Source organism: Pan paniscus, chromosome 16 (genome assembly GCF_029289425.2).
Source record: "Pan paniscus chromosome 16, NHGRI_mPanPan1-v2.0_pri, whole genome shotgun sequence".
In the NCBI taxonomy this organism is placed as follows: Eukaryota; Metazoa; Chordata; class Mammalia; order Primates; family Hominidae; genus Pan; species Pan paniscus.
The window spans coordinates 24,755,175-24,782,196 of record NC_073265.2 but is presented as its reverse complement, the minus strand read 5'-3'; the positions used below and the strand labels follow the sequence as shown (position 1 = coordinate 24,782,196).

The 27,022-nt window shown below is 36.4% G+C and overlaps 1 protein-coding gene and 1 long non-coding RNA gene across 10 annotated transcripts in view; one reads left to right on the top strand and one right to left on the bottom strand.

The window, feature by feature from the left end:
• Positions 1 to 14,372, bottom strand: part of LOC129393994 (uncharacterized) — a 311,621-nt gene extending 297,249 nt beyond the window's left edge. Inside the window, exon 1 of one of the 3 annotated variants that reach the window (XR_008621126.3) lies at positions 13,896 to 14,372. This is a non-coding gene — a long non-coding RNA (uncharacterized LOC129393994). The remainder of the gene's footprint in view (positions 1 to 13,895) is intronic. The other 2 variants (XR_008621128.3, XR_008621127.3) reach the window with 2 other exon arrangements.
• DPH6 (diphthamine biosynthesis 6) overlaps positions 14,021 to 27,022 on the top strand; it is a 385,926-nt gene continuing 372,924 nt past the window's right edge. For 6 of the 7 annotated variants that reach the window (XR_010109896.1, XM_063596530.1, XM_063596531.1 and 3 more), the window contains exons 1-3: positions 14,021 to 14,250; positions 17,931 to 18,025; positions 21,968 to 22,161. Coding sequence is in view for 6 of the 7 variants with exons in the window: in XM_063596530.1 (XP_063452600.1) it covers positions 14,021 to 14,250; positions 17,931 to 18,025; positions 21,968 to 22,161 (519 nt within the window). In the remaining variant the exon portion in view is untranslated. The remainder of the gene's footprint in view (positions 14,251 to 17,930; positions 18,026 to 21,967; positions 22,162 to 27,022) is intronic. The other variant, XM_008969819.5, reaches the window with a different exon arrangement.

Below are 27,022 nucleotides of genomic sequence, written 5' to 3'. Positions count from 1 at the left end.
TTAATAAAATGGTAACTAATTGGCTGTGGTGATTGGTCAAGTCATGTTCAAATGAAACCTATAGAAAAGGTTGATTTAATTTTTTTTAACTATGAACAACACTGAAAGCAGATGATATTGAGAGCCAGTAAAGTCAACAGATCCATGAAGTTTAAAGATGAATTAATACAATGGTAGAAATCCATGAGATAATTAGAGAACCAAGACACATTATACTTTAGGCTTATTTCAACTTGCAGGAAGGCACTTATTTTAATAGAGCTGGAGAATTACAGATTATATATACACACACAAAAGAGAGAAAAAAACTGAGAGCATTATTCTTATTTTCTAAGTTTAGGGTGATCTGTAAAGCTTTTTAATTAAAAAGTTAATGAAGAAGAAACATCTGAAACAGAACAGGAAGCAGGTTCCTCAAGTGACATAGCAGTTTTCAGTAGCATCAACTGTTGCAGTGAAAACAAAGATTTCTAATCTTAGAACTTGGCAGGTGAGTAAGTAACAGATTTCCCAATATAATGTTTTGATTTTCGAGAAATAAATGGATTTGTGATTTTTTCTCTTTTGCTTGTTTCACATTCTTTCACATAGTTTAGTAATCACTGGGATGTCGATTACAAATATTTTTAATTAAAATAATTATTGGTTCTCTATTAACTGAACAGTTTCCTAGATCTTTTGCCTCTTTGAGGATCTGTAAGGTAGTTTAAGTCTGCGAAAGCATGTTTGTCCTTTAAATACATTGATATGAAGATGTACATAGGCCTGTGCATGTTTATGTTTAAAATGGAAGAGAGGACCTAATTAAGAGGTCAAGGTTTTTAGTAGTAGAGTTTCTTTTTGAATGTTATTGGCTGGTCAACTTATTAATTTCTCTCTCAAATTTTTGATTTTACTGATTGTGAAAGTTGGGAAGAAGGTGCAGAGTTGTTTGAGGTATTTTTATGCACTGCAGCATATCATCTTAGGTTTCTTTCAGAGCAATGAATGTTATATTAATGAGGGCTGTTGTCAATGCAATCCCAATAAAACTGCCAATTAAAACAAGAAAAGGTATTTCTAGAGAATTTTTAAACATAAATTAGACAAGTAATTGGCCTATATAAAAATACATTAAAAATAAATTCCTCATTAATAAAATGCTTTTGAACAGACTGGATTCCATGTAAACATTTTGTTCTTCCTTATAGTCTCTACACAAGCCTTACAAATATTTCCGTATTCACTTGTCACTGCAAGGAACCATGTGGGCATCAGGAATAATAACAACTATAAATTTACTGTCCAAATATATACATCCTGAGGTGAGGGCAGGTAGGGAAAATACTGAGCAATTCAATTTTTGAAAATTATTTGCAAGACTGCTATAACACACTTTGCAGAATGAAAACAGATGGTCTTTAGGATTTGCATTATATTGACAGGGAAATTATAACCCAGAACACTAAGGGTATTTTTTACTATGATGGCAGAGGGACCCAAGCCAGCATCTCAGAGAATATGGTACTTTCCCCCCGACAAAGTAAATTGTGAAAATGCCAGATTTCCACGATATTACATCTTGCAGGATAGAATCATCTAACTTAGTAAATGCTTTTAGTTGTCTTTCTTCAGTGGGTCAGAGCCCGTTACTTACTGTACATTATTTTAAAAATAACAGCATAGTTTGTGAAGTATTTTATGCCTGAAACTCTTAAATGCTTTCAAACATCAGTTTATTTGCTCTTAATGATTAACATAGATTTTTAAATCACTGGTAAAAGTTTTTCATGACACATTTGGTTGAGATTATCTTAATTTTTAGGAATAATATGAAAATAACCACACCTCTGGTTATGATTAATATTAAGCCAATTTGGTATGCATAAACTTGGTAATCCTCTAAAAACTCTTAAACTCCTATAGACTCGGTATCTTGATTTAAGCAAGACTATTTTTTCCTTCTCTTTAGAAGAAAAAATATTACTTCTCTAAAACTACCACTTTTCCTTAGAGATCACTTAAGTCTTTTATCCATTCTTGTTTCAGTCAAAACATAAGTGCTCCTACCTTAGCATGTATACTATCTTTTAATTTTTATTTATTTATTTGTTTTTGAGACAGATTTTCCCGTCACCCAACCTGGAGTACAGTGGTATAATCACGGCTCACTGCTGCCTCAAACTCCTGGGCTCAAGCGATCCTCCCACGTCAGCATCTCGAGTAGCTGGGACCACAGTTGCCACCATACCTGGCTATTTTTTTATATTTTTATGTTTTTGTAGAGATGGGAGTCTTGCTATGTTGCCTAGGCTGGTCTCAAACTCATGGGCTCAAGCCGTCATCCCATCTCGGCCTCCCCAGATGCTGGGATAACAGGTGTGAGACACCACGGCCAGCCAATCTGTATCCTAATTGTGGACCCTACGTTAAGAAGTCTTGCTTAAAATGTTCATTAAAACTTTCTGATAGTCTCTCCATGCTTTGTTTTAAGAGTACCAAGCTTATCTTTTTTTAAATAAGTTTTACAACACAGAGATGGTCAGCCCACCTCACAATCTTTGTCATCATCATCGCCATCGTAATCAATACCATAGCCACATGATCTCCTACTGTTTTGCCCCAGCTGACACTCCACCCAATACCAATGCCAGTGATAAGCTGAGTCATCGTGTTGTAACTGCATGTCATGAATTACAATTTGTGACTCATCTTCTTCACTTATCTACCCAACAAACATGTTCAAATGAGTCACCTCATTTTTTCTTTCATACCAATATGATCTCTCTCACAATTGCATCCCCAATTACTATACTTCTTAGTGTTCTTCACAGGAATTCAAAATGTGGTTTCCGAAACATTTAATATAAATAGCTAAAAGACTCTCACAATCACATTCAGCAACAAGTTGTTGAAGTAAAATAATTTCCTGAAAGAATAAGAAATGCAGCCTAATCTTGCTTACATTAATTACATTTAATGTCTATGCTATTCATTCTTATACCCAACAAATATCTTTAAACGTTTTCTATGTACCAGGTAAACAAACAAGAACTGGCCATATAGTAATAAGGAGGTGTGTAGGTTATTCTGTTTGCCCTCCCAAGACCCATCCTTCATCCTCTGCCTTGTTCTCTGCCCCAAGGGCTGATCTCTGTAAACTGCATTAAAAAGCTCCCTTACCGTCTAACTTTGTGTGGGATTCAGCCAGCGGGACGCACTGGCAGGAGATGGCAGGGTGGATGAAGAAGAGATGAGTCTATTTCTTCACTTGTGATTTCCCTTTCTTGGTGCACTATTGTGGTGGTGGCTGTATTCCCCCTATTACTAGAACTCCTATTGACTGACCCCATTTTCTATTACCCCAGCCTCTGAAAACATCTAATGATACCATTTTCTCTCCCTGCTTATTCAGACCTATTGATGCTATTGCTTTCCTATGTTGCTAGTTTGTGGAAATTTCAACATTCCTGATAATTCCTTAAAGTTTCCCACAGCACTATGAAAAGTCCCTTCATTCAATATCTTTCAAATCTGTCTCCTGCCACTAGACTGACTGGTACAATAGAACTGAACATTCTTTGCTTTCATGTAACTGACAATATACTCAAGAATACAGACATTTAATAAATTATAACCACAAAGTGTAACATGCTATGGGACTAGATAAAAGGGTATCTTACCCAGCCTGAGATAACTGAAGAAAGTTTGTTGTGTGAGATGTTAATGATTATACATCTGAAAGTAGAGAGGCAAGTACGTGTTTATTTATGTTTTGGCAAATAGGGTCCTCTGTGTCTTTGCATCAAGAAGTCTGTGAACTAAAACATTAAAAAGAAAAAATGTGCAATGTATTCTATCTGTGAGGATAAGGTAAATTTTGCCTAATTCGATTTTACAGCCAATTCTCCTTTACAGTTTGCCTAATTCAATTTCACAGTTAATTCTCTCCTAACACCCTTAGAAGCCACTTCTACACATGCTTGCTAGGTTGCTGCCCATACAAACTGGCAAGACTCTTTAGTCCCTGAGATAACTCAGCGACCTCTAAAGTCTCAGTGGTTTGCAACAAAAAAGGTTTACTTTTGTATAACTGCTAAACACAATAAAATCTTAATCTATCTGGTTCCACCAAAAAGGCAAAGCCAATGAATAGAAATTTTACTGATGAAATGAAAGCTCAAAGTGATTGTAATTAAAATGTTTAATCAAATTCTAACATATTACTATAATTGCAATAAAATTTTCAAAGTTTAAATTCTCTTTTTATAGGCTGGTTTTTTAAGTTCTTCTTGCAAATTGCTCTACTTCAGAGGAAAATGGGTTTTCCACTTAAATAAAGTAATTTATTCAACTATTCCTGTTGCCATTGAGTTGCCACTTAGAATTTAGTTTGTTGGACTTTTGAATACATCTAATTACTCAGAAATAGCAGCTGAGTAGAGAAGGCTAAAGAGAGAATGAATAGAGAAGGCTATTCATGAGCTTTTACCAGAGCCATGAGATATTGCTATGAATGATTGCAGGCTATATATGTTCTATGATGAAAAAAAATGACAGATGGGCATGATGTTCATGATGCTTCCAATATTTTCAAAGCTGTAGCCGACCAGTTTCAAATGATTGATTTAGAGTCCAGAACATTTATATGTTTGGACAATATTTGAGGAATAAAAATAGGTGTAACATTGGGCCTGATGTCATCATATTTTAAGCTCATTTTACAGAGAAGTTCTTGATGAAGAGAATCAGTGGTTGAATATGTATGTATGTATTCCCTACTTTTCTTGCAAAATGTTCTTTTCCAACGAGATTCTCAAAGGAAGGCTTTTTTTTTCTTTTTTAATGGATTATTATTACAGTGCTAGAAATTCAGAATGTGAGAGCATATGCCATTTCTTTTTAAAAATTGCAGGGTAGACAGTTTTATGATCCTGAAATTTATAATCCAGCTTGAATGTCAGGAAACCTGGGTTCTAGTCCCAGTGCTGCCACTAACATCCTGTGTAGCCAAGCACTAATTAACTGATATATCTGTGTTTCTGTTCTTTCATTTGTAAATTGAAAAGAAAATATTTTCTTCAATCTACTTCACAGGAATATTAGGAAAAACAAAACAAAACTTGTTAAAGCACTGGTAGCTTTTCAAAAAAAAGATGATCTGTAAATCCAACTTACAATTACACAACACTATATATCCCACCAGACCTCAGACATCTTCTTAAATCAGATGAACAGTGAGTTAAATTATTTAAAAAGACTCTAGAAAAAAACTTTTCAGGTAGGAATACTAAAAATATCAATTTATCATTTTTAAATACTCTAAAGTTATTCTACGATGCAATACTATAGAAAAGATATCTGGCAATGGAAACTGGAATTGGATGCAGAAAGTCCTATATTCAATACACTAAGTGACAATGAAATTCAAAAAGATCTTCACCATCCATCTCCAAACTACTGAGACACCTTAACAGTAGAATGTATAGGACTCTGGCTACTAATTGGGGGAAGAAAGTGAACGAAGGAAAGTTAACGATTACTTTAGAGACCAGATTGGTGGAGGGTGATGTCCTTAAAAAACAAGAAATTGGTGGAAGAATGAATTGGGGTGACAAGGGCAGGAAGGTGGCGTGATGAGATATTGACCTCAGTTTTGAATGCATTGGACAGTCACGTGTCCAGTGTTCTTTAAGTTATATTACAGTCATATTTTGGAGGTGCTTTACCATGTTAGCTAGAATTTAGAGACCCTAATATGTTTAATAAAGACTTCAAAAAATCTATATTCTTCACTATACAATAGTTAAACTGAATGAGATAAATCTATACGGAGTGGTACTACAGAATAATGTCCTAGATATATGTGGAAAAACAAAGTACAGAACAGTGAATATAGTATGCTCCCCTCGGTGGAAAATAAAAGTGATATATGCTTATATATTCATAAACTCATCCTGGAAAGATACAGAAAAATGGGTAATGTGCTGCCTCACAGGAAGAGACCTGGGGGACTGAAGTTCTAAGGCGGGAAAAGACTAATTTTATTCCTTGCTCTGAAATCTACATTGTCTGATATGCATATAGCCACTCTAGCTTTCTTTTGAGTAGTATTTGCATAGTATTTATCTTTTTTTCTATCCTTTTACTTTTAATCTGCCTGTGTCTTGATATTTAAAATGAGTTTCTTATAGACAGGGTATGGTTGGAACTTCCTTTCTTGTTCAGTGTTTCAATATGAATTTTAAGTGTTAAGATATTTACACTTAATGTGATTATTGATGTTGGGTTTAAATCTATCATCTTGGTATTTGTTTTTTGTCTCGGTTTTTCTTCCTCTTTTTTTCTGACTTCTTTTAGGCTATTTTTATATGATTCCATATAAATCTCCTTTTTGATTTTGATATAGTTACATATAAATGTCCTTTTTGAGTATTTTCATTTTTATTTATTTATTTCTGAGACAGGGTCTTGCTCTGTCACCCAGGCTGGAGTTCAGTGGCACGATCTTGGCTCACTGCAACCTGGGTTCAAGCAGTTCTTCCTGCCTCAGCCTCCTGAGTAGCTGGGTTTACAGGCACATGCCACCATGCCTGGCTAATTTTTGTATTTTCAGTAGAGACGGGGTTTACCCATGTTGGCCAGGCTGATCTTGAACCCATGACTTCAGGTGATCCACCCACTTTGGCCTCCCAAAGTACTGGGATTACAGGCATGAGCCACCATGCCTGGCCCTTTTTGAGTATTTTTATACGATTCCATATAATCTTTCCTTTATTTCCTTTATGACTTATTAATGATAACTCATTGTTTTTTAATTTTTTGTTTGCTTCAGAATTTGCATATGACAGCTGCTATGATCAGTGTATTTATATATATTTAATCCTCATCTAATTAGGAGGTATAAGTAACCCTATTGTACGGATGAAGAAAAAACATCTTGCTGAAATTACAAGTTAATGTCTCAGAAACAGAATTCAAACTCAGATTTGTCTGACTCCAAAACGTACTTTGTAGTACTAGGGATACACTGGAAAAACCCTTCAGCCTTTTATATAGTCAATTGTCTGTAAAAAGGACACAGTCCAAACAATGAACTGTTAACATATTTTACATTGAATATATACATGGAGACTGTAAAGAGGTAAAAGCTCTAAACATAATGGATTCACAGAACTTGAAAATAAAGTCAAGACTGTGGTCTCTCTCTGAAACTGAATAGAGTAAAACAGACGATGAAGAAATGAGCTATTTGCAGAGGTAATAACTTACCCTTAAGGTAAAGTTTCAAATATCTTTTTTTTTTTTTTTTTTTTTTTTGAGACAGAGTCTTGCTTTGTCACCCAGGCTGGAGTGCTGTGGCACAACCATAGCTCACTGCAGCCTTGACCTCCTGAACTCAAGCAATCTTCCCACTTCACCCTCCCAAGTAGCTGGAACTACAGGCACATGCCACCACACGTGGCTAATTTTTTTTTTTTTTTTGGTAGAGACAGGGTCTCACTGTGTTGCCCAGGCTGGTCTCAAACTCCTAGGCTCAAGCAATCCTCCCACCTTGGCCTCCCAAAGTGCTGGGATTATAGGCATAAGCCACCATTCCTGGCCTTAAAAATATCTGATAACATTGGATCCACATTTGCACAGAGCAGCTGGAGCCAAGTGACGAGTGAGTAGTGGTTTGCCACAGTTCTCGCTATTTCAAATTGTCTTATACCAAGCCATCTCCCTCACTTATGTTATCTGCCTACTTCCTAAAGCTTTTGAATTTGTCACTATCCATTATGGAATAAAGAAAAAGATTTCTAAAAGAGATAGAATGACTATCAGGTCTATAATGTTTAGCAATTATCCCATATATCGATTCATGTAATACAACACAACAATTTGAGTCTTTCACAAAAAAAGAGTTGATCAGCTTGGAAGTACAGAAAAAGGAGATTTAAGAGGTCAGTGATGGTAATTCCCTTCCAAACATATCTTAGCATATTTAGTCAAAATAACCAGCTGTCCATTTCAATGGAAGATATAGTATAGCGGTTAAGAGCTAGACTGCCTAGGTTTGAATACTGGTACTGGCACTTACTAGCTTTAGGATTTTTGGCAGTCCATTTAACGTCTTTGTGCACAGTTTCCTCATGTGCAAATGAGGATAATAATATATCCTACTTCATAAATTTGCTGTGGCATTTAAAAGAGTGACTGGCCCATGGTAAGCTGTAATTATTAATATAAATACATCAGATACTCATACCCTGATGCCCTAAAATTTATGACCCAAATAATCACTTAATTCCTTTTTTCTTAAATCCTTACCAGGCAACTTCTGATGGCTTCCTGTATGGCATGACTTTAAGCAGAATGAATTTAAATCCTTTCAAGGTTTCTGAGGAGTAACCACCTGTAGCATTCTTGATTTGATTATCTGAGTCTTTATCAATCAGTATATCGAGATGTGCTGCCAAGAAAGCAGAATTCAGTGACAGCTTGCAGCTTTTATTACCAGCAACAGTGTTTGGCTATGGAGAGTTTTCCTTAAGTAAACTGGCAAAGGATGGAGGTTTTTTGAGGCTGATTTTCTGTTCACCTATTTTGCTGGCCCTACAAGCTAATCCATAGTTACTCATATGTAACAGTCTCAGACTGTAGGAAGTAAGCTCACAATGCCTTTGAAAAGTGAATCTTGAGCAAGTCATTTTAATATATTGCAAACAGAATTACTTTAGACTGCACTAATCAAAAGAAAAAAGTCTTTTAATTTATTGACATTTACTGGGCTGAAGTTGCCTTTACACTATCCATGTGGAAAATTATGAATGTAGGGGTCTTGGTAAATGAACTGTCCTTAAAATTTGAGCAAGTTACATGTAGGCAAATAAATACTACTAGTTAAAAATGTTTCCTCTATTAACTTATAGTAAAACCCTTAGCCAGGATTCAATATCAGTATGTTAGTATGCTCAAGATTAGAATATTTGTTTGGAAGTAAAGTAAGGCATTTCCTTAAAAACAGTATTGTTTATAATTTAGACTTTCACAAATTTAGGTAGGTTCTCCTTCAAGTACTATTCTAAGTTTGAATAACTCTTTATTCTACATTTCTTACTCCAGCAGGGCGCTGCAAATGTTCCCGCTCCTCATATGATTTTGTGAGAGTCACTGTCTTGCTCTGGCAGCCTTACAAGTGTTCCACTCAGATCTCTCCTCAAAAGCACCTGCTGTGGAGAGCGCAGCTGACTGACAGCCTTCAGCTGCCACACCTTTGGATCCACTGTGGAGTTCGTGACAAGCCACGCTTCCCCTGGCTGCTTCCAGGCTTTGATTGAGCAGGTACTAGAACCTGGCCTTTCCTGTCTGCAAAGATTTAGCTGGCACCACTAGCAGAATGCCTCTCTAGTCACAGAATCCCACCTAGCAGAGCATCCACAAGAAAACTTACTTTATAGAAAAGGAGGTACAGGAATAGGCCATGTCCATGAGGTCTAATTGTTTTATCATATACTGCACTATTTAGGTGAAGTTGGCCTCATAGAGTACTAGAAAAGCCTACTTAAGTCACAGCGAAATCAGCAGCTCAGAGACAATAATCTGCAAGGATGGCAAGACATCTCTCAGTATTTAGTATAGGCACTAATCAGAGATTTCTACATGGCACTGTGTCTCTAGTACGGCAAATACATGGATCTAGGAACCAAAAGGTGAAATCACAAATGGCTTTATTTAAAATCACTCCTAATAACCCACTGGAGAACTCTGTGCTTCACTTTCCCCAACTCTGGGTTGAGTAGAATTACAGGTTTTCTCTCTTGCAAAGGGGTAGAGCGGGAATCCATTGAACTATAAGCTATGTATAGCATGACACTTTTGGCTCTTTGCAGCCAGGGGCCAGCAAGCAAGGATAATTGATTAGTATGAGAAGGTGGGGCCACCTTTACACCTTGGGGACAGGGAGAAATACACATGTGAAACTCAGATGATCCACTTGGGTGCCTCTTGGTATGCCCTTACCTAATTCTAACTGTGAATGGACACAAACTGCAGTCACGGACTGAGAAGAGTATGATGACAAAAGCCCAAGACCACTTAGGAGTGAATGTTTAGGTCATGCCACCAAGTAAGTCAACAAGATCTGCTGAAGTGAGAGCTGAGAGTGATGGGAATATAGAGTGGATAGTGTAGGACAGGGTAAGTACTAGCGTGGTCCTGGACCACCTGTGATGATAGTTTGTCCTATTAACTTCCCTTTCCTAAGTTTATCCTAGAGAGGTTTACAGAAATCATGAAGCGACACCATGAATGTTATTATGAATTGATTTACAGTCTCCACCTACTGCACTTTTGGATTCACCACTGAGTTTGCACCGGACTAAGTTTTTCCTGCACTGCTCTCAGACAGTTACTGAGCACAGCAGAGATACTAGAACTGGGCAATTCCTGACCAATTTGGAATTCCTCTAATGAACAACTTTGGCTTAGGACTCCTCATTGACCTGGCTGAGTCTCTCAGAATGACATTACAAACAGGTTCTTTCAACCTATTCTTCCTTCCCATTCTGCTTTTTCAGATTTCGACTCCCCTGCATTCCAATCGGAGTCTCCCTGCCTTCTCTTGCTGGTCTCCCTTTGTCCTTCACAGGCATTTTCTCTTATCTCCTGCACATGTAATCCCGTCTTGGCATCTGCTTCTCAGAAACCTGTAACTGACAAACTGGGTGTTGTTTTTAAATTTCCGCAAAAGAAAATGACACCCACAAAGGTGACTACAATGAATTAAGAAAGATTCTCAATGGGAAAAGTTAGAGCATGGCCTAATCTCTAGTTTTTAACAAGTTTTTCAGGGGTCAATAATTAATCTGGTTTTGTTCAGTTAGCTATAAAAAAAAAAAGAACTTCAAAAATACGTATGGCTCTAAGAATAACTTTGATGGCTGGGTCAAGACCAATCTGACATATATTAATTTCGGAAATACCAATATGTCTATTGAAGCAAAATGAATTGAACCTACCGTTTTTATGGTGGCCTTGATAGGACATTCAAGCACAGAGCCTTGTGTGGTAATGCTGAGAGAAAGGCACTAATGTGAGGAAATATAAAAATTTTTAAGAAAACACACGTTGCAGTGTTACATTAGGCAACCAGAAACATTCACTAATTTAAAGAATTCTGGTAGAAAGTTTTAAAAGGAGGGAATAGGTGCTGAGAGAAATTTTGTTCAAGGGGTGAAAAGGACCTGGAGGAGAGATACTACAGGTGCTAGGAAGAATCGAGTGGGGAAAGCAACACCATCAAGCTAAAAACTGGGTGACCTTGGAGAACGGCCTCGACGTATTTCCTAACATACAGTTTAATGCCAGGATATACACACTGTAATAAACCTGTTTGTTGAGGATGTCTTAAAATGAAGCCTACAGAGCGCAAAGAGAAACAAAAATATAATCCTAAAGATGTAGTTTTAGGAAGGTAGCCTTAGAATCTTCTTCTTTATCCCTCCTGGGAAGTGGCAAGGAAAAGATATCCCTTGGTGGAAAAGATAATCCATTGGCATCTTTGGGAGTGCCTATTTTATCAAAATCACTCATCATGTTCATTACTGCTATTTCACACAATCTCCTGAAAAATGATGTCAAGTAGCCACAGTAACCTGCCTTATTTTGAAATTCCTCATTTTGGTTTTCCATGACCCTGGATAAACTGGCCTCATCCTATTTATTCAACTTATTTTTTCTTCTTTCCCATATACCTTCCAAATTAGTCAAGCTAGTCTACCCCGTTGTTCAACACACCACGTTCATTCTTGCCTTGCTTTGTTTGGAAGTTCCGCCCATTCCTGTTCAATTCTACTCATCTTTCAAGTCCCATCCTCATTCCAGCCATTACCCTGTGAGTTTGACTCATGGGACTCTTGCCATATACATTACATAACTTGTTACTTTCAAAATATGTTATCTTGGATTACTGTTATAGGATTTATTAAAAAAATAATTTTAGGCAGATAGGAAAAGGGGTCCTTGGAAAGTTTTTGTCTCTTTTAAAGCAGCTCCAGAAATGTTTCTTGTCTAGCAGGAAAGCCCCTGCTCTTAGAGCCCGGCTGGCGACCTTTGATATACAAATGCAGGCCATTAGAAACTGGGTCCACACAAACATGGCGATAGCCACCGCTGTCCTCTTGCCCTTGCCCCTGTATGTACCTGGCAACATGGCCACCCCCACATATCACCACATGTGTAGAACATCAAGGTGACCTGCATTTGCATATTAAAAGGCTAGGGTGGGAGAGCCAGGTTTTTCGTGGGCTATGTGAATGACATGCCTGGTCAAACCAATCCCGAGCCCTATGCAAATCTGACACCGCCTCTTCCAGCCTCCTCATATAACTGCCTGTTAACCCCAGCACTGGGGGTTTCCTCTCTAGGCTTTGGAGCCCACCTCCATGTGTCTCTACAGGGAAGCTTCTTCTTTTCTTCACCCTTCTTTCTTGCCTATTAAATTCTCCACCCCTTAAAACCACTCCATGTGTGTCTGTGTCATTTTACCCAATTCGGCGTGAGACGAGAGCCCTGGTGGTTCTTCCACTCATTGGAGCTGTATCATTTTAAGTGTGTGTTTCATGTATTTATCTCCTCCAATTAGACTGCAAACTTCTTAAATACTTGACTCATTTGGTAAATATTCATAACTGCAAAATCTTAAAGCTGTATGATTCTAGACGCTAAAACTGATATGTAGACTGTCACTGCTCTAGTCACCCCTACTATTAGAGTTGAGAATGTCAAAATAAAATTGAATGCTTACTATGTACCTGGCATAATTTTAAGTTCCCTACATATATTAACTTACTTAATTCATGCCTTTGGCATCATCCCTCATGACTTTCTTTCTCTTATATCCCATATCTAATTTGATTCTATTGGCTCTATCTTCAAAATAGAGCTGGAATCCTCTTACTTCTCACCAAATTCACCATGCTGATTCTAGGCTCCGCCATCTCTCTACTGGAACACTGTAACAGCTTCCTAATAGGTGTATTCTCAACACTGCAATCCTTTTAAAATTTTAAGTCACACCCTTCAAAAGTCTGCAATTACCTATATAATTCTACAAGACCCTATATAATCCTTCCCCTCCATCACCTTAACCTGCTCTCCACTACTCTCTGCTTTGCTCAATCTGCTCCAGCAACATGGATCTGCCTTAATTTTCCACAAACACACAACGCACCTAGAGCCTTCGATTTTTTTTTTCTTGTCTGGAGCACCCCCAATCATATACACAGCGAACTCTCCTTATTTAAATTGGCTCAACTCTCATCTTACCAATAAGGCCTACATAGACACTATTTAATTCTGCATTGCCTCTCCACCTCTCTCCTGACTCTCCCCCACCCCACCCCGCCCCTTTCCAATAGCACTTTTCACTCTTCAACATACTATTTACCTTTGAGATATGTATTGTCTGTTCTCTCCATCCCCATTTAAGCTCTATGCCCGGAATGCCGGGTTTTTGTTTTATTTACGGTTGTATCCACAGAGTCTAAAACAGTGCCTGGTACACGAAAGGCACTCAACACATACTCGGCAAATAAACTTAGAAGCTAGATTTTCTTTCTGCAAGGCCATTGCTCTTTGGTGAAGAGCCTGGCCTGGCCTTGTCAAATACACAAGCTTGACCAAGAGCCAAAGCCACAGAGGGCCTAGAGGTGAGGGGGGCTAGCCCCAGATTTAAAAATTACCACAGCCCCTGGGGATCTGAGTTTCACATCTGGACACACAGGTTTGGAGGACAGAGGAGATGTAAGTTAAAAAGCAAAAGTGTACAGTTGTTTCTGTTCTGTGGGGTGAGGAAGGACAAATTTCTTCTGCGCTTGCACGTCCGCAACTGTGTCAATTTGCAGCAATTGGGACGCTAAATCCCCTCTTACCAAAACAAATCCTGCGCCACTGGGCTTGGGCTCTGCAACGCGGACCTTGCCCTTCCCCCGGCAGCTTCAGTGCCCTCACTTAGGTGGTTAGGCCGTGCCTAAACCTCATTCTTTCCTGGGCCGAGATGTCCCTGCCACAGGGTCAAGGTGCCAACGTGCCGCACCCTCCGCGCTCAGGTGTCCCGCAGGCAGCCGCGGGGCTCGCAGCGCCGATCCGCGGACAGGCGGCGGAGCGAACACCCGGGCGAGGCCCCGCGGTGCGTCACGCGAGCTGCGGCGCGACCTCCAGGCTCCCGCCCGCGCTCGCCGCACGCACGCGCACTGCGCCCAGCATGAGGGTCGCGGCTCTGATCAGGTAATGCGGTCCTGGAGCCGCCTCCCTCCTCCGAGGCCAGGCTGTCGTCCCTTCCAGCCGCCGCTAGCGCCGAAAGAGTGGGTGTCTCCGTCTGAGTCGCGCGTTGGGGGTTCCGCGGCTCCTCCGAGCCACAGGAAGAGGCGGAGCCTTCGCTGTTGCCGGCCCGCATGTACCTCGGCCCCTGGCTGGCGCGTCTCCTCCCTGTCTGTCGCTCTCTGGTCTTCTAGCCCTTAAACTTGGATTCCCATTGGATTCAAGTGGGAAATTAAAAAAAATACCGACGCCTGGGCCCCACCGCCAGAGGGATTGGTTTAATTACTTCTGTGCGGCCCGGCGTCTGATTTTTTTTTTCAAGCTCTAATGAGCCGTGAAGTTTGGAGCCACTACCTTATTCCGTCAACTCAGTTAATAACCCTCGCCCTTTCCCCCTCGCTTTCTTCGTCCTCTTCTGTAGTTCCTTTGGTCAGCTGGGTCCGCTGCAGCCTGGCTTCCTCCCTAGTTGTAACTGGTTCCGCCCATCCCAAGAAGTCCTCCCCTCCCTCATCTTCACAGATGTGGATTGCTTATGGCATGTGTGTGTTTCTGCCTTTGGGCACTCAAGTACAGAGATCTCTCTTCGTGGTAGAGACCGAATTGTACTAGTCTTATGCTAGATCCAGTTGCTGTTGCTTCGGACTCTCATCATTGCTTTAGAGTGACCTTACCCTATACTCCGTATTCCAAAAGGAGTTTGATGTCTGTAGTAACCAAATCATAAATTTAAGTGTCTAAATAAGTCCTGTGACTGACAAACCAAAAACAAACCTGCTTAAATATTTCCATACTCAATCTATAAACTGAGGCAGAAGGGAACACACTAGCAACATTAAAAAGTTAGACTACTTAAATACTTGTTTCATGAGATTTTGCCCTGTAGAGTGTCTTAGATACAGTGCAACGATGTGCTTGCTTTTGTAATCCAATTGAAGATTTCATAAACGTTTTCGTTAAGTCCCTTAGGTAATTGATACTGGCTGTAAGTATTGACCTATTAAGGACTTGATATGAGATTTCAGACCTACTGTAGTGTCTGGAATATTCCGGTTCCCTTTCCTTCAATGTCATTTTTAGGAGACTAGACCATAATGTCACAATAATTGTTGTTGTTCAGTAAATGTCCTCTGTAACATAAATGATTAAGCTTTAACCATTGTGTCTTATTTTAAGAATTAAAAGTACCCCAGGAAGTGAATAATTCAAATTTACATCGCTTGCCAAAAGTTTAACGATTAAAGTAAAGCACAACAAACAAAGACTTAGAAGTATTGGAGGGGAGGAGAGAAGATTGGTAGAGTCAGTTACACTAAATAACCTGTAATGTGCATATGTTGCTTTATAATAAAAAAAGTTTGCTAAAAAAGCAATGTTGGAAAATTCTTGCTGAAGCGTAAGAGCCGTAAGGACATATGCTGTAAGTATGAATACATAAGCATTTACCTGTATGCTTATGATACAGATGCCTATGTATTCTATATATATGCATTATATATAATTATGTATTATAAGTGAATAAGTGAAACTGGGATTCTTACATATCTTTCTAAGAAGATTATTTTCCTTTTTTAAATTTATTTTTTTTATTATACTTTAAGTTCTGGGTTACATGTGCAGAACGTGCAGTTTTTTTACATAGGTATACACGTGCCATGGTGGTTTGCTGCAGCCATCAACCCATCACCTACATTAGGTATTTCTCCTAATGTTATCCCTCCCCTAACCCCCAAACCCCCACAGGCCCCAGTGTGTGATGTGCCCCTCCCTGTGTCCATATGCTCTCATAGAACATTATTTTTCTAATAAATAAATGAGTCTTTGAATTTTATAGTTGAATGTTATTTTGAGGATTATCCAGGCAGACCATTCATTAATTTGCAATGAAGTATGCAAACCTAAGCACATTGAATAACTTAGCTTAGTATCCCAGAGTTGGAAACTAAAATAGAGCTGTGAGACCTCTCACCTAACATATATGTGTACTTAATGGAGTTCTAAGAGGACAGTAAGGTACTCTGCATTTCCCAAGCTTGTCTGATATTCAAAACCTTTTGTTAGAGTAATTGGTTAGTATTTTGTTGGACACCAGTGTTCCACAGAACACAGTTTGGTAAATACTGCTTAAAACCATATTTGAAATGTTGGCATATTTCAAAATAAATTGTCAGACTCAGTTCTGATTCTGGATGCACACCCTTCAGTCTTTAATATCTGAAACAATTAGTCATATCTTTTTATCCTGGGGAATCAGAGCAGTAAGGTTCGATACGGGAAGTTGTGGAAGACCTACTTATGGGGATACCGAACCTGAAGAGAGGAAGAATGGACTTTTTAAAACTTCACTTTGGCCCTTGCACTCTCCTTCCACTTGAGAAGTTTTGGAATGAGAGTTGTTATTGATGGGAGGGTGGAAGAGGCAGAAATGTTGAAAACTAAGATAAAAGGCAACAAGGCCAGTTTCTGAGGTGCTCAGTTTCTTGAGCTATGAAGAGGTCTAAACATTGCCTGGGGATTTGCAGGCCTTAAGCAAATATTAGAAAGAAGGGAAACAGGAGGAAAAAGAAATGTAAAAGGGAGAGAGGCAATGATAAATGATAGTGGGAATTAGGAGAATATTAAATCACAATAGCATATAGATTGCCATTCAGCCATATTATAGATGAGCTACTGCTTGTCTTTACTAAGTGATATGTGTCTGCCTTAGGTAGATTTAGAACCAGAATTTAGAAGTTCCTTTCAATGTGTTACTACATTTATAGCTCAAGCCTAGTTCTGCTGCCATCATATATATATATATTATGTGTATGTGTGTACTATATGTATGTGTAGTGATGGCTGAAGTGCTGATAGTGTTGATGTTTCACGTCATCAGCGTAAGTCAGCATCTTGTTTTTTATCTCTGCAGAATTTGAACCCACCAAGTGTGTCAAACTGTCATTAGCTAGGTACTCAAATCTTTAATCTGATCCTTTAATTGCTGATGGTAGCCATATGTTAGATTTCTTATGGTGGAGCAGAATTTTTTTTTTTTAGTTTCTCATAGAGAATAGTTTTTTTTTTTTCCGATAATTTCTATGAAATTATTTTTTATATATATATATTCCTTAAGTGGAATAATATATATTATTATATATATTCCTTAAGTGGAATAATATATATTATTATATATATTCCTTAAGTGGAATAATATATATTATTATATATATTCCTTAAGTGGAATAATATATAATATTATATATATTCCTTAAGTGGAATAATATATATTATTATATATATTCCTTAGGTAGAATATATATATTTCATATATAATTATATAATAAATGTTTAGCTGGGATGTAAATTGAAATCATTTTCTATTTGCAAATCACTTCAAATATATTTGCTATCACAAAGCAAAAAGTTACCATATTTTGTTTAGAATAGTCTTATATATATATAGTTTCTTAAGCTCCTGTGAGTAGCAGCCCTAGACATTCAGATTCGGTTGCTCAGTTTGTTTATGATTTAGAAATTAATGGGTTTTTTTTGCATTGTAATATATTCTGAAGAGTCAAGTAAATGATATGTTCTGTTTTGATATCTAGTGATTTTATGTTGAATAATGGTCAGTAGCATGATATTTGTCTCTCTCTTGATTTATTGTTCAGTGGTGGGAAGGACAGCTGCTATAATATGATGCAGTGCATTGCTGCTGGGCATCAGATCGTTGCTTTAGCAAATCTAAGACCAGCTGAAAACCAAGGTAAGTACATGCCTTTATTGGGAAGTTGCCTAAATGAATGAAATTCCAACTTCATAATTACATTGTACAGGTATACCGTACAAAGATGAAAAAAAACGAACCAATAAATATTAAGCACCCATTAGATGCTAGTTTCCACCTAGAACTTAGCATTAAGTGTTTTCACTTACTTACTTTTTAATTCTCATAACCAACTTCTATAGAGATGCACTATTAATCTTAATAGACAGGGATCCTGAAGCTTAGAGTTTGTCTGAAGTAAACTAGCACAAACTTGTAGAGTTAAGACTTGAACCTTCTTACTTCAAAGTACACTACCATTTTACCCCACCACATTCCCAAGTACTGTAGGCAGCATAGAGGTAGTAAGATACAGTCTCAGGCCTCAAGGAGCTTGAGAAATAAGACACATATTGATAAATGATATATTAATTTTATTATTAAAAGGATACCGTTTACCTATTTTAGATGTAAGCCAGAAATGTGAGACTTGAGAGAAGCATAAAGCAATGCATTCCCACTTTTCATTTGTCTGTAGTAACAAGGGCATCCACATATAATTCACAGACCTCATATTGGCTACTTTTTTCATTCTTTTCTCCAATGAAATATCCCCAATTATAGCTTTTGAAAAAAGAAATATATTCACCAATTTGCTTTTTAATGCTATTGTGTTATACCTATGAAACTACAGATATTAACTGCTAAAATGTAAGAGGGAAAAAAGATTAGCACTTTTGTGACTTTTGTATTACTGCTTCTCACAGGACTTTTCTAGTAAGATCTTTTTATTCTCTCTTTTACTTCTTTCCAGGCTCCATGTTTTTGCACTGTTATTTTAAGATTAATTAAATGAGTGGTATATGTGAGAACATCGGTCATAGTTCCTGTCATGAAGTAGGCATTCTGTAAATTTAGCTGAATTGGAATCTAGCTAAATACTTGTTTTATATCTTTAAATAGATTGATTATAAGCTTCTTGAGAAGAGAGATCATATCTTCTATCTTCCTTTTATTGCTCCTCATCACTTGGGCCGGCTCTATGACTCTGGTAGGAGTTCACGCAAGGTTGATTGGTGGACAGGTGTATAATGAACTAATTTGGATTAGCCCTGGAATAGTGAGCAGTTATTTCAGTCAGATATTTGAATCTTCTTTCCTTCTGTGATTAAGATGTAAGTAATGCTGGATGTCATGTGGAAAGACAGAGTTTAGAAATATTTTATAGGAAGAAATGGAAAGGTCCCACAGAGAGTCAGAGGTAAATGCACATGTTTGGATTTTGTGCTGCAATTGATGAGTAACAGATGGTTTTTTAGAAGTGATGTTTTTCGAAAGAGTTCCAACTTTAAGAAAGAGAAAATTCTTTGAGGATGAGTAGGAACTGCACTCTAACTTCTGTATTATAAAAGAAGAAGCAGAATCTCCTGTTAGGTTTACCAAAAGAGAAAAACTCCCTTATCCCTTGTGGCCAGGGGGAGGCAACTGGAACTTTCAAGCTATCTTGTGAAGTTAAAAAGCAGATGTTTATATAGTATATAATACATACATGGTATATTATAATGTCATCACTGGAGTTTCTATCTTGTTTTCAGCTTTCACATGAATTATTTTACTTACCTAGTACAGAACCATTAATATATAATCTTCCTTGTGTTCATGGTTCACCAGCAGGGTGGTAAAATGACAAGCAAAGTATATTTTTAAATTATACCTCTCAGTAGAATAGAGACACTTATTTAGAATATTGTTAGTGAGAAAAAAATTGATAGTAAATGGAATTAGAATATTCTGAAGTAAAAAGCCTGGAAAAGGCAGTCGAAACAATAGTAATTGTAGAAGAAAACAGATGGCTGTGGGTTGGTAGATGGAGATGGTTTAGCTCATCTTGATGAAAATCAGCAGGACATTGGGAATTATTGAACAATTCGCTGAATGACTTATTTTCCTACGAGTGTTATGAAAGAAACCTTAGTGAGGAATGACTGGTAGAGATGACTCCAATGTCCAGCAAAGTTACGGGTTTTCAATGGGTGGTCTGAAAAGGAATTTATTCCCATCAATGAGGATAATGCGAACTTGTCATAAAATTCACAAAACCATCTCTTTAGATTTGTAGTAGGAACTTTTGTGGCATGTTAATTGAGTTGCTTCAGGCAACAGGGGAGCCTTTGGTTTTATTTGATCTCACACTATTGTTGCTCTGTAGCTTCCATTAATCAAAGTTACAATGTGGTTAGGACTAAATGGAGCCTTAAAGAAAATTATCTTCTAGGTTTTTGAAGCCAGTGAGATGTTTTACTTATTATGCTAACATCAGAATGTTTCTTGCCAAGAAGCCCAAATTTCTTTGAGTAAATTGGTTTGATTGTATCAATATCCTTTAAAATGAATGTATTTAAAGATCCAGTCTAATTTTGAGATGAGAGAAGGCCGAAAGGTTTTTAGGTAACTTTGGCTATGTTCTCTACTTCCTACTGGGACCAGGAGTGGAAACATTTATAGTAACAATGTGAGTAATATTCTGAAGGAAGCCAATCTAACAATGTGTGAGTTCAGAAACCTGTGAGCCAAAATGGGGTAGCAGATTTTGATGATTTTGATTGTTGAAGGGGCCCTTGCACTATCACTTTTCATTCCTTTTGATAGGAAGTTTTCACATTTAATGGAAAGCCTGGACCTGTTTGGCTTATATTCATACATACACACATAGGTATATGTCAAAATAACTATTTTGTAATTTTTTAATAGCATTTTGTGAACATTTTCCATGTCATTAAATATTATTCTACGATAGCATTTCCCATATGTCTTTAGAACACAAATACCCCCATTAAATTTAAGTGTTCTGTGGGTAGATAAATTTGAGAGATAGTTCATATTCTCTGCTCTTATTGGAGTACCTGAAAGCATATTAGCTTAGGAAGATTTACACCACAGACATCCATTTAAAACATTTTATCCCCATGTTTTATAGACTTCTTTAACCTTAAATCTTTTTAGCATCCGATACCTATTAATGTCTTATGGGATTTGTATTCCATAGAACATACTTTAGAAAATGTTCTTCAACATTATATTAATGGCTGCATAGTACTTTATTATATGAATATACTATAATTTCTAGTCTATTATAAATAATGTGATAAGTATCTTTGCAAATAATCTTTGTATATAGTCATGATTCTTTTTCTAAAAAGTAAGGTTACGAGATCTAAAGGTCTATTCCAGTATATTTCTAAGTTCATTTATATCACCCAGAGCTCTGATGTGACTCATCGTTTTGTATATTTTACCCATATTGATATTTGTGGAATCTTGTGACAACCACTGATTATATTATTGATTAGTTTAAGATATCATATTTCTATGCACATTTGTAACTGCTCTAATGCTCTAACAATATTGAATATATATCTATTTACATGTTTTATTATAAGGTCCTGAATAGCTGAATATAAAATATACCAAAATGATCTGAAATTTTTCTTACCAATATTTGTCTCTTATTAACTAGGTAGATCTTTAATTAAGAAAGGTTTTTTTTCTACAAGTCTAGATGACTTCATGAATAACCTTGAATGATTTGTAAAAACATTTATGTAATAAAAATATTTAACTGAATAAACTAATCAAAATTTATTGGATACATTACTCTTCTCTTTAAATGTTTGCCATATATGGTACAACAAATTTATGTATTAATACATTTGTATTTGTAATTAGTAGTAGAGATTATTAGGGGTGATATGAACTAGATGCAACTACAGACAAATGTGCAATTCTTATGTTTTTATTTTACTACATAAATGCAGAGAAACATAGTATAGCAAGCTTTCAAGTTCTGTGTCGACTATTCAAGCAGTAAAACCTGGATGGGCTTTCAAATCCGCTTTCTTTTTCACTCTCTTTTGCTAATTATTTCCATTTTAATTGTTGCAGTGGGGTCTGATGAACTGGATAGCTACATGTATCAGACAGTGGGGCACCATGCCATTGACTTGTATGCAGAAGCAATGGCTCTTCCCCTCTATCGCCGAACCATAAGAGGAAGGAGCTTGGATACAAGACAAGTGTACACCAAATGTGAAGGTGATGAGGTTGAAGATCTCTATGAGCTTTTGAAACTTGTTAAGGTATGCAGAGTAACCAATTAAGTATATTGGATTTAGTGTGTAATTTAACAAATTACATTTGCCGAATTATTTAGTAATCCTTAATTTGCAATTGTTAGTAGCCCAACTATTCTTTAAAAGGATTTTGTCTTTTTTTGGTTAGAAAAAAACTGCAAATGATTAGTATGCCTTTATATTAAATGATATTTAAAAATAAGACGTTTTGTATAGTTTGGCATCCAGGATTATCAAATGATATTAAAATAAGTTTTCTGTTCCTAAGGAAAAGAAAGATTAGAGCTGATGGCCATTTAATCTCTTTATTAACAAATATTTTTTGAATGCCTACTATATGCCTGGCATATAGTGCTAGACACTGGGGATAGAATGGTGGACGCATACGTTAAAGGCTTATTCTAATGGAGTTCACTTTTTAGTGGAAGAGGACAGACAATAAACAATAAATAACATGCTTGATAGTGAAGAGTACTATGAGGAAAAATGAAGCAGAATCAGATTGCACATGATGGCAGGGCATAGCTGTGGAGGTGGTGCTACGTATGGTTGTCAAGCAAGACATTTCTGATAAGGTAACAAGTAGATGTAAAGAAAATGAGAGACTGAGCCTTGCTTAAATCTGTTGGAACAGGTATGAATTTAATGCATAAGTCACAGAATGTAAGAGTTTGGCAGCCATTTTGCACTGATTAATTTCTAGGAGCGTATATTTGGGCTCATTTATCTAATAGTTACTATACTCAGTAAATGGTAATTAATAAGGATGATTTTATATTAAGCAATTATCTTTTCATTTTTATTGATAGCCAACTATTTGAATACAGTTCAGTTATTCTTCTAAGTATGAATTTTTATTCAGTCTGTTACAATCGATTCATATAAGGCAGATTTGATGAAGTAGGGAATTCAAGCCAGTATTTCTTGATGTCTTGCCATTTTTCACAAGGGGAAGGAAAGAAGATTTCTGTCCCTTCCTCTACAAAGGTACATTGCATTTCACTTTCTCACTCTTCAGAGAAGTTCAGTTTTTTCAGAAGTTACCTCATGAACTTCTGTCATGAAAATTTTCTAGTTTCAAGTAGCTACTTAAATGACATACTTTGAGTTTCATACAAATCAAAAGTTAATTAAGGATTTTGATTTGAAAAATAAATGAAGCACTGAAATTCTTTTAAAATTTGTTTGACTAAAATAGTTCCTATTTTGTATGTCAGAACATTTTATTTTATTCTAAAAAGAAACTGATAAGAAAAACCCTTAGAGTAGTTCCAAAATTTTCTGCTTAGTTATAGATAGCATAAGAAGTAGATACTTTTGAAAGGAAATCACAAGGACCTGCTTTCTTCCCTCTGGGAAGATACATGCTAATAAACATTTTGATTATCAAACAAGGTAGAAGGCTTAAAAGAATCCTACTTTTAGTGGTCATATCTCCAAAAGGGTGCAATTATGATCTTGACAGTTTTCACTTTGAAGTGTGAAATACTGAGTGTAAATCCTGCATTTTCAAAATTTCTTTCTCATCGTACAAAGAATTTGGGCATTAAGTTTTTATATAAACCAATATTATAAAATGATGAGACTCACACTAAAGTAATTGGGTTGCTTAAAAATCACAAACTTGATCACTTTGGAAGAACTCCATGATAATAACAGTCCTCCAAGAAAGAGAGATAATAAATTACAATTAATAATAAATTTAATTAAAAATGGGCAGATTAGCAATAATTAAGAAGAAATTTTCATTTCCATCCATGCTGTCTTTGGAGAAATGGATGCTTTGCCATTATTATCTTTATGCTAACCATCAGTTATGACATAAATTAATGCTAATGTTAAATTCTTGACAACTTATGCTTTGGAAGTTTGTACATGATAATTATAGTTGAAAGATATGTTATCAAGTTGTCTGGGACTAAATAGTTCCTTCTTTTCCTGTGTAGAAATATTAATTTTACTATAGGATATTTTAAGGACATAAATATCAGAAATATATTGCTTTTATGGAAGTGATTGTATAACTAGGCTTTTATAGTTAAATTCATTTGTGAAACACTGGTGCAAAGATTCCAGTGGAGGTCTTACATATTCTAATGAATAACTGAGTAATTATGAAAAAAAATGAATCTAGAAAAGCTATAATTTTTCAAGTTAGTCTTTACTTGTTCTAAGAAAAAGAAAGAACTGCATTTTTTAATCCTTTGAGTATTAATGGAGTATGGAAAGCATTTAGATTTATTTTCACTATAAACATTTATTTATAACAGGTTACAGCTTTGCAACTTTCACACGTAAGTCTTGTTTTTGTAACATTTTCCCCACAAATATTAAAACTCATTTTTGAATGGATGTTCCTTTTTGCAAAGAGTTTAATTTACTAATTTCTGAAAACAAGTAGGAAAGACTTGGAGGAACTTGTAGAGTTATAAGTTTCATAACTATTTTGTAGAAATTATGACACCTAATAGAAATGTAATAAGCCTTTGTCTCATAAATTAGCAGGTGACTCTGACAGCTAGAGGTATGTATCTCAAGCTGTTTGCCAAAGATTTTTCATGTGGCTAATCTTTTATTCTTTAGAATTTCTTTACTGTTAAAATGTAACTTCTGTTCTTATCTAGTTTAGTTTAATGGATAACTGTATTATTTCCTGAAAATACAGTAATTTCCAATTTTTTGTTTTCTTTTTAAGTCACATGAGCAGTGTAATAGTTACAGAAAGATACATATAAGCACTATATCTCTATAGGAAATATATGTAGGGATTATATTCTTTCTGTTCTGCTGGGTTGGAACTACTTTCTGGATCTGATGTCTTCCTTTTTCTTGGTTTATTCCTTAGTTTCAGTATAATCTATATTTAAGAAACTGCCTTAGGGGACTTTGGAATCTTTCCATTTTGAAAATGTTCCTATTCTGCTCTCATATTTTATTGATTTGGTTGAATTTAGGACTTTAAATTGAAAGTCATTTTTCCTCAGATCATTGACAGCATTGCTCCATGGTTCTCTAGCCTTTTGCTGATACTGGTGTGATTGTTGTTCCTTTTTAGGTGGCCTGTTTTTCTTCTCTGTTAACTTTTATGATGTGTCTTTATGCTTGGTGTACTGAAATGTCACAGTAATGCTGTATTGAGTGTTGTTTCTCCTGCATCGCTTCCCTAAATTCCTATTGAGTAGTGACACATCCCTTGTCCTCTTTCTCCGATTGATGGTTTGGGGATAGGCATGTAATCCAGGTGACAGCCAGTCAGAACATGGCATTCTTCTGGCCATAGTGATTGGATCAGAGATGGTTTTGTTAACCTATATTTGTCCTAATAGAATGAAGCCTAGAATATTGGGTAGTTGGCAGAAGATAAGCTCTTCTCCTTCTGTGCAGAGAGATGTGTGGATGTGAGACCTAAAACTGCCATAGCCATTTTTATTCTTTTGACGGGAGAAAACTTGATGTCAAATCTGATACACAAAATATTGCAAAGCCAATAGAATTGCAGTGTAAGGATGGTTCTTCCACTAGTTGTTTGATAATTTGTTCCTTTTGATTTTCTCTGTTCCCTTTTGCTGACACTCTCACTAGTCACATATGAAACCTTCTAGACTGAATCTTCATGTATCTTTTTTTTTAATGTATTTTCTATCTCAGTGTCTTTTTGTTGTATGTTCTGTGAGATTTCCTTTTTAAATTTCCCTACTTGTTAAATTTTTCTAAATTTTAACCATCATATTTTCAGTAGTCAAGAACTTTTCTTGTTTGTCCATTGTTTTTTAATAACAACTTATTTTTCTTTCTATAGATGTAACATCCCTATATCCTCTTAAAATACAGAGATTTTAAACATTGTCTTTCATTTCCTGAAATACTGGTGTTTTCTTTTCTTTTCTTTTTTTTTTTTGAGACAGAGTTACGCTCTTGTTGCCCAGGCTGGAGAGCAATGGCACAATCTTGGCTCACCACAACCTCTGCCTCCAGGGTTCAAGCAATTCTCCTGCCTCAGCCTCCTGAGTAGCTGGGATTACAGGCATGCACCACCATGCCTGGCTAATTTTGTATTTTTAGTTGAGACGGGGTTTCTCCATGTTGGTCAGGCTGGTCTCAAACTCCCGACCTCAGGTGCTCTGTCCACCTCGGCCTCCCTAAGTGTTGAGATTACAGGCGTGAGCCACCGCTCCTGGCCAATATTGGTGTTTTCTTTGAGATGTTTTTTTTTTCTTAGTTTTCTTCTCTTTCACGTTATAGGCTTTTCTCTGATGTTTTGGTTGCCTTTTCATATCCAAGAATAATACAAGAGGAAAGCTGACTGTGAATGCTTTTGACTCTAGAATTTTCCCAACCTCACATCTCACACTTGTTATTCCTGGAGTTCAGGATAGTGTGGCCTAGTTTGGTTCCTTTCTTGGCTCTGTTCTCTTCCATGCAAACAGTAGATTATGGCTGTCTGTGCTGACTGATCAGTCATGGTTCCTTCTTTATCTGCTTTCTAACTTAATAAATTAATTGAAATCCTTTTTTCATTGGTTCTTTCCTTCTGTTTATTATTATTGACAGTAATAATTGAGGGATTAAAATTTTAATAATAAATATTAAATACATAAATAATAAATTTAATAATAAAAATAACAACAATTATTTTTTATTATTGACAGCAATCTAAAGATAACTAGATTCAAGATAACTAGATATAGGACCCAAATTTTATAATCAAAGTCAAGATTTTTTTGTTTTGTTTTGTTTTCTGTTTCTCTCTTACCTCTACTTTCTGTAGACTCTCTTCTCAGTCAGGACCTTGTAATTAGAGGATGGCTCCCAGTTGTATTCTTCTTGGTTAAAATGCAGTAGGAAAAGCTCCAGTTTTCATTTTAAT